At 57.6% G+C, this 8,324-nt stretch overlaps 1 protein-coding gene across 1 annotated transcript; it reads left to right on the forward strand.

Annotated features, from left to right (window-relative positions):
* Positions 1-217: 217 nt before the first annotated feature.
* NDUFA4L2 (NDUFA4 mitochondrial complex associated like 2) lies at positions 218-6,404 on the forward strand. The gene is made up of 4 exons (XM_058042201.1): positions 218-289; positions 3,977-4,065; positions 5,545-5,605; positions 6,321-6,404. Exons 1-4 carry the CDS (start codon positions 233-235, stop codon positions 6,375-6,377), a joined length of 264 nt encoding a protein of 87 aa, XP_057898184.1. The 5' UTR covers positions 218-232; the 3' UTR covers positions 6,378-6,404.
* Positions 6,405-8,324: the final 1,920 nt, after the last annotated feature.

An 8,324-nucleotide genomic window follows, 5' to 3' on the forward strand; every position in this document is an offset into this window, starting at 1 on the left:
ACGCTTAAAATGAAATTTAAATATTAGTTCGTAGTAAACGATAAAATAGTTAATATTTTGTCTGGAATGAATTGGGTGCATCAGTACCAAGTTTGCCACGGCTTTATCAGTGTGACGTTCTGGGTGTCCCCTGGGTGTCCCCTGGGTGTCCCCTGCTGTCCCCTCCCGTCCCTCCCGTCCGGCCCAGCCTCGCTCGGAGCTCGGCAGCGGCCGCAGCGATCGCAGCGCGGCCATGAAGGGTCCCCTGAGCGGGGGGATCTTCTCCCGCCACGTCAAACGGCACCCCGGGGTGAGTCAGCCTTCCTCCTCATCGTCCTCATCCTCCTCATCCTCCTCATCCTCCTCTTCCTCCTCATCCTCCTCCCAGGGACCTCCTCATCATCGTCATCCTCCTCAGCCTTCCTACAGGGACCCCCTCCTCATCCTCCTCATCCTCCTCATCCTCCCCATCCTCCTCATCCTCCTCTCAGGGACCCCTTCATCATCGTCATCCTCCTCAGCCTTCCTCCAGGGACCCCCTCATGATCATCATCCCAGGGACCCCCTCATCATCATCATCCTCCTCATCGTCCTCATCTTCCCCATCCTCCCCATCCTCCTCATCCTCCTCCCAGGGACCCCCTCATCCTCCTCATCCTCCCCATCCTCCTCATCCTCCTCCCAGGGACCCCCTCATCCTCCTCATCCTCCCCATCCTCCTCATCCTCATCCCAGGGACCCCCTCATCCTCCTCATCCTCCTCATTCTCCTCATCCTCCTCATCCTCCTCATCCTCCTCATCCTCCTCACCCTCCTCATCCTCCTCATCCTCCTCTCAGGGACCCCCTCATCATCTTCATCCTCCTCATCCTTCCTACAGGGACCCCCTCATCATCCTCATCCCAGGGACCCCCTCATCATCCTCATCCTCCTCATCCTTCCTCCAGGGCCCCTCATCATCCTCCTCATCCTCCTCCCAAGGACCCCCTCATCATCATCATCCTCCTCAGCCTTCCTCCAGGGCCCCCTCATCCCCCTCATCATCCTCCTCCCAGGGACCCCCCCAGCCCCATTCCTGCTGCTCTGGGACCTTCCTCAGCCTCTTCTTCCTCCCCGTTTTCCTCCTCCCAGGGAGCCCCCGGCCCTCTGGAACACACTGGGAGCTTCTGTTCCTTGTACTGGGATGGACTGGGACATACTGGGAGCTTCTGTTCCTTGTACTGGGATGGACTGGGACACTGATCCGTGTACTGAGATGGACTGGGACATACTGGGAGCTTCTGTTCCTTGTACTGGGATGGACTGGGACACGCTGGGAGCTTCTGATCCTTGTACTGGGATGGACTGGGACACGCTGGGAGCTTCTGTTCCTTGTACTGGGATGGACTGGGACATACTGGGAGCTTCTGTTCCTTGTACTGGGATGGACTGGGACACGCTGGGAGCTTCTGTTCCTTGTACTGGGATGGACTGGGACATACTGGGAGCTTCTGTTCCTTGTACTGGGATGGACTGGGACACGCTGGGAGCTTCTGTTCCTTGTACTGGGACGGACTGGGACATACTGGGAGCTTCTGGATCTTGTACTGGGATGGACTGGGACACTGATCCTTTTACTGGGATGGACTGGGACACGCTGGGAGCTTCTGGGTCTTGTACTGGGATGGACTGGGACACTGATCCTTTTACTGGGATGGACTGGGACATTGTTCCCTTTTACTGGCACACTGTTCCTTGTACTGGGATGGACTGGGACACTGATCCTTTTACTGGGACGGACTGGGACATGCTGGGAGCTTCTGATCCTTTTACTGGGATGGACTGGGACACGCTGGGATCTTCTGTTCCTTTTACTGGGATGGACTGGGACACGCTGGGAGCTTCTGGGTCTTTTACTGGGATGGACTGGGACACGCTGGGAGCTTCTGGGTCTTATACTGGGATTGACTGGGACACTGATCCTTTTACTGGGACGGACTGGGACATTGTTCCCTTTTACTGGGACGCTGTTCCTTGTACTGGGATGCTGTTCCTTGTACTGGGATGGACTGGGACACACTGGGAGCTCCATCCCCTCCTCTCTCCCCCTGCTCCATCCCCTCCCTCCTTCAGGGAGGAACCATAAACCAAGAATTGCTCTGACTGGAGTCACTGGGAGCACTGGGAGTGCTGAAAATTGAGTGTTCAGCTCCAAATCCTTCAGGGAAGAACCATAAACTGGGATTCACTCTGACCAGGGGCACTGGGAGCACTGGGAGCACTGGGAATGGGGGGGTTCAGCCCCAAATCCTTTAGGGAGGAGCCCCAAGCTGAGGCTCAGCCCTGACTGGAGTCACTGGGAGCACTGGGAATGCTGGAAATGGGGTTCCCAAAACTAAATCCTTCAGGGAGGAGCCATAAACTGGGGTTTGCCCTGACCAGGAGCACTGGGAATGCTCGAAATGGGGTGTTGAGCCCCAAATCCTTTAGGGAGGAGCCACAAACTGGGGCTCAGTCAAACTGGGAGCACTGGGAATGCTGGAAATCGGGTGTTCGACCCCAAATCCTCAGGGAAGAACCATAAATAGGAGTTCCCTCTGACCAGGAGCACTGGGAATGCTGGAAATGGGATCCCCAGCCCCAAATCCTCTGGGGACGAGCCACAAACCGAGGCTCAGCCCTGACTGGGAGTACTGGGAACGGGGGGTTCAGCCCCAAATCCTTTAGGGAGGAGCCACAAACTGAGGCTCAGCCCTGACTGGAGTAACTGGGAGCACTGGGAATGCTGGAAATGGGGTTCCCAGAACTAAATCCTTCAGGGAGGAACCATAAACTGGGGTTTGCTCTGACTGGGAGAACTGGGAGCCCTGGGAATGCTGGAAATAGTGTCCCCAAAACCAAATCCTTCAGGGAAAAACCATAAACTGGGGTTTGCTCTGACCAGGGGCACTGGGAGCACTGGGAATGGGGTCCCCAGTCCCAAATCCTTCAGGAAGGAGTCACAAACTGGAGTTTGCTCTGACTGGGAGCACTGGGAATGCTGGGAATGGGCTGTTCAGGACCAAATCCTTTAGGATTTTAGCCTCAAACCGAGGTTTGCTCTGACCAGGGGCACTGGGAATGCTGAAAATGGGATCCCCAGCCCGAAATCCTTCAGGAAGGACCCACAAACCGCGGCTCAGCCCTGACTGGGAGCACTGGGAGCACTGGGAATGGGGTGCTCAGCCCCAAATCCTCCACAAACCGCGGCTCAGCCCTGACTGGGGCACTGGGAGCACTGGGAGCACTGGGAATGGGGTGCTCAGCCCCAAATCCTCCACAAACCAAGGCTCAGCCCTCACTGGGAGTACTGGGAGCACTGGGAATGGGGTGCTCAGCCCCAAATCCTTCACAAACCGCAGCTCAGCCCTGACTGGGAGCACTGGGAGCACTGGGAATGGCGTGCTCAGCCCCAAATCCTCCACAAACCGTGGCTCAGCCCTCACTGGGAGCACTGGGAGCACTGGGAATGGGGTGCTCAGCCCCAAATCCTCCACAAATCGCGGCTCAGCCTTCACTGGGAGCACTGGGAGCACTGGGAATGGGGTGCTCAGCCCCAAATCCTCCACAAACCGAGGCTCAGCCTTCACTGGGAGCACTGGGATTCACTGGGATTCACTGGGATTCACTGGGATCACCAGGAATTCCTCCCCCACCTCCTCAGCAGCCCAGCCCCGGGCAGCCCGAGGCTGAGGGAGCCAATTTCTCATTCCGAGCCCAATTCCTTTTCCGCACGAGGCGATTTTTTTCCTCTCGCCGCTTGCATTCCGTCACTCGGGCTGACAGCTCCAGCTGGAGCTCGGCACTCCTGGGCCACCTCTCCCCTGTAAATCTCGCGGGTGTCAGCTCTGCCTTCGCTCTGCCTGATAAATATTCATTTCATTGGGGCATTTTTCAATTCTCTTTCTCTCTTTTTTTTTTTTTTTTTTTTTTTATTTTTTTCTCTTTTTATTTATTTTTTTTCTCCTTTTTTTTGCAGCTCGTTCCTCTCATTGGCTTCATCAGCGTGGGGCTGGGCAGCGCCGTGCTGTACCTGGTGAGGCTGGCATTGTACAGCCCTGATGTCAGGTAGGGGTTGGCACAGCTGGGCACACCTGGGGGGTCACCTGGGGTACATCTGGGCACACCTGGGCATCCCTGGGCACACCTGGGGGGTCACCTGGGGTACATCTGGGCACACCTGGGCATCCCTGGGCACACCTGGGGGGTCACCTGGGGTACGTCTGGGCACACCTGGGCATCCCTGGGCACACCTGGGGGTCACCTGGGGTACATCTGGGCACACCTGGGCATCCCTGGGCACACCTGGGGGTCACCTGGGGTACATCTGGGCACACCTGGGCATCCCTGGGCACACTTGGGGGTCACCTGGGGTACATCTGGGCACACCTGGGATTCCCTGGGCACACCTGGGGGTCACCTGGGGTACATCTGGGCACACCTGGGCATCCCTGGGCACACCTGGGGGTCACCCCACACTGCCAGAGTGGGGGCCAGAGGTGCCCAGGATGAACCTGGTGAGGCTGGCACTGTACAGCCCCAATGTCAGGTGTGGCTGGGCACACCTGGGGGTCACCTGGGCACCCCTGAGCACACCTGGGGTACGTCTGGGCACACCTGGGCATCCCTGGACACACCTGGGGTACATCTGGGCACACCTGGGCACCACCCCACACTCCCAGAGTGGGGGTCAGAGGTGCCCAGTGTGGCTGGCACTGCACAGCCCTGATGTCAGGTATGGCTGGGCACACCTGGGGATCACCCCACACTCCCAGAGTGAGGAAATGTGGGGCCAGAGGTGCCCAGGATGAACCTGGTGAGGCTGGCACGGTACAGCCCCAATGTCGGGTACAGCTTGGCACACCTGGGGCATATCTGGGGCACACCTGGGGGTCACCAGAGCGAGGAAATGTGGGGCCAGAGGTGCCCAGTGTGTACAGCCCAGATGGCAGGTACACCTTGAGGTGCCCTGGGCACACCTGGGGGTAACCCCACACTCCCAGAGTGGGGAAATGTGGGGCCAGAGGTGCCCAGTGTGTACAGCCCCAATGCCAGGTGCAGCTTGAGGTGCCCTGGGCACACCTGGGGGTCACCTGGGCACACCTGAGCACCCCTGGGGCTCACCCCACACCCCCAGAGCACATCGTGGGGCTCAGCCCAATGGCCAGGCCCAGCTCCAAGCTGGGAAATCCACACACACACACACACACAAAAAAATCTTCCCACACGGAAAATTCTGCTCTTGGCAGCACCAGCAGAACAGGAAGGGGATGGAGAGATGGAAAAAAAGGGGTGGGGATGGAAAAAAGCGGGGGGGGGGAGGACAGAAAAGGGGGGACAACAGGAGCTGCTGCCCCCAGGGACCCCTCCCACGGCCCTGCCGCCCCCCCCCCTCAGCCCCTCAGGGACAGCACGGGACCAGTTTGGCTCCAAGGAGAACTGGGACGGGACTGGGGGCGCTTTTGGGGGGTCCCACGGGGTGGGGAGGGGTCTGTCCCCCCAATTCTCGCAGGTGTTGATGTCCCCCCCCCTGTCACCCCCTCGCAGCTGGGACAGGAAGAACAATCCAGAGCCCTGGAACAAGCTGAGCCCCACAGACCAGTACAAAGTGAGCGCTGGGTGAACTGGGAGGGCTGGGAGTGTCGGGGGGAGGGAATTTTTAGGGCGTTTTTGGGGTAAAACACTGAGTTTTCCTCGTGTTTGTGCTGAAATTTGGGGAGGTGGCGCTGGGTGACACCAAGGCCAGGCCGCAGTGACACTGAGGGGACACTTCAGGGTTTTCCAGAGGTAATTTTGAGGGGGATTCAGCCACTTTTAGGGCACTTTTAGGGTAAAATATTCAGGAAAGGGAAAGGGGGATCAGCCCTGGAGCAGAGACCCCAAAATGTTTGTGCTCAGATTTGGGGAGGGGGCTCCAAGACCACCAAGGCCTCAAGGCTGAAGTGACGCTGGGGGGACTCTTTAGGGTTTCCCAGAGGCAATTTTGGGGTAAGGGAGCAACTTTTAGGGTAAAACACTGAGTTTTCTTCAGGAAAGGGAAAGGGGGATCATCCCTGGAGCAGAGACCCCCCCGCAAATACTCAAATTTGGGGAGGGGGCACTGGGGGGACACTTTAGAGTTTCTCAGGAGGTTGGCAGTGTGTGGGGTGAGGGGGGATTCAGCCACTTTTTAGGGCACTTTTAGGGTAAAACATGGAGTTTTTCCTCACGTTTGCGCTCGAATTTGGGGAGGGGGCACCAAGGCCAGGCCGCAGTGACACTGAGGGGGCTGCAGTGACTCTGTGTGACATTGGGGTGCTGCAGTGACCCCCTCTCTCCCTCAGTTTCTGGCAGTTTCCACCGACTACAAGAACCTCAAGAAGGAGCGGCCGAGCTTCTGAGGCAGCGCTGGGCCGCAGGAGGAGCCTCCCAAAGCCTCCCCAAAGCCCCCCAAAGCTCCCCAGAGCCCCCCAAAGCTCCCTCAGCCCCCCCAATTTGGTGGTCCTGCCCCCCACCCCCAATAAAGCCCCCCTCACCCTTGGCTCCTGCGCTGAACTGAGCATGGGGATGAATTGTGGGGAGGGGGCGGCAAATGGGGGGGGTCCTTTGGGGTTTCCCAAATCCTGGGAGCAGCAAACTGGATCCTTTAGGGTTTCCCAGAACTTGGGGACAGCTTTGGATCCTTCGGGGTTTCCCAAAACCTGGGGGGGGGACAGCACCGGATCCTTTATGGAAGTTAGGGGCAGCAGACTTGATTTTTTTATGGTTTTCCAGAGCCTGGGGTGGATGGGGGGGGACATCACTGGATCCTTTATGGTTTCCCAGAGTTTGGGGGCAGCAAATTGAATCTTTTATGGTTTCCCAGGATCGAGAGGGGATAGCACTGCCTCTTTTGGGGTTTCCCAGAACCTGGGAGCAGCAAACTGGATCCTTTGGGGTTTTCCAGAGCTTGGGGTCAGCAAATTGGATCATTTGGGGTTTTCCAGAGGGGGGAAGCAGAAAACAGGATCCTTCATGGAATCATGGAGACTGGGGGAGCCTGGGAGCAGCAAATTGGATCCTTTATGGTTTCCCAGAACTTGGGGGGGAGCAAACTGAATCCTTTATGATTTTCCAGAGCCTGGGGTGGGAAGGGGCAGCAAACTGGATCCTTTAGGGTCTCCCAGTTCCTAGGAGCAGCAAATTGGATCTTTTATGGTTTTCCCAGAGCCTTGGGGACAGCTTTGGATCCTTCGGGGTTTCCCAAAACCTGGGGGGGACATCACTGGATCCTTTATGGTTTCCCAGAGTTTGGGGGCAGCAAACTGGATCTTTTATGGTTTTGTAGGACCTGAGAGGGGATAGCACTGGGTCCTTTGCGTTTTCCCAGAATCCAGGAGCAGCAAACTGGATCCTTTAGGGTTTCCCAGAGTTTGGGGTCAGCAAATTGGATCCTTTAGGGTCTCCCAGTTCCTAGGAGCAGCAAATTGAATCTTTTATGGTTTCCCAGAACCTGGGAGCAGCAAACTGGATCCTTTGGGGTTTTCCAGAGCTTGGGGTCAGCAAATTGGATCATTTAGGGTTTTCCAGAGGGGGGGAAAGCAGAAAACGGGATCCTTGATGGAATCACGGGGCCTGGGAGCAGCAAACTGAATCCTTTATGATTTTCCAGAGCCTGGGGTGGGAAGGGGCAGCAAACTGGATCCTTTAGGGTTTCCCAGTTCCTAGGAACAGCAAACCGAATCTTTTATGGTTTCCCAGAACTTGGGGACAGCTTTGGATCCTTCGGGGTTTCCCAAAACCTGGGGGGGGGGGACAGCACTGGGTCCTTTATGGAAGTTAGGGGCAGCAGACTTGATTTTTTTTATGGTTTTCCAGAGCCTGGGGTGGATGGGGGGGGACATCACTGGATCCTTTATGGTTTCCCAGAGTTTGGGGGCAGCAAATTGAATCTTTTATGGTTTTGTAGGACCTGAGAGGGGACAGCACTGGGTCCTTTGCGTTTTCCCAGAATCCAGGAGCAGCAAACCGGATCTTTTATGTTTTCCCAGAGCCTTGGGGGGACATCTCCGGATGTTTTCTGTTTTCCCAGAGCCTGAGCACGGGGGTGTTTGTGTGACCCCCCCCGGGGGACGCTCACAGCCCTGGCAGCAGCACAGACCCCGCAAAGCCCCCGAGCCCCCGGGGCCGGTTCCGCTCCCACGGCCCGGGGACCCTCGCGGCCCCTCCGGGGAGGGAAAGGGAGGGGGGTCAGAGAGACACGGGGGGGGACGGGCGGGACCCTCGCGGGGGGGGGGGCGTGACACGGGACAGACACGGGATGGAGACGGGACACGGGACAGAGCCGGGATAGAGCCCGGGACAGACAC

Source organism: Melospiza georgiana, chromosome 29, assembly GCF_028018845.1.
Source record: "Melospiza georgiana isolate bMelGeo1 chromosome 29, bMelGeo1.pri, whole genome shotgun sequence".
Lineage (NCBI taxonomy): Eukaryota > Metazoa > Chordata > Aves > Passeriformes > Passerellidae > Melospiza > Melospiza georgiana.

What these genes read in the sequence shown, in the direction of transcription:
- NDUFA4L2 (XM_058042201.1), top strand. Translation starts at nt 233, where the DNA reads ATGAAGGGTCCCCTGAGCGGGGGGATCTTCTCCCGCCACGTCAAACGG. An exon ending in ACGTCAAACGGCACCCCGGG is followed by an intron (nt 290 to 3,976) that starts GTGAGTCAGCCT and finishes TTTTTTTTGCAG; the next exon opens with CTCGTTCCTCTCATTGGCTT. An exon ending in TTGTACAGCCCTGATGTCAG is followed by an intron (nt 4,066 to 5,544) that starts GTAGGGGTTGGC and finishes ACCCCCTCGCAG; the next exon opens with CTGGGACAGGAAGAACAATC.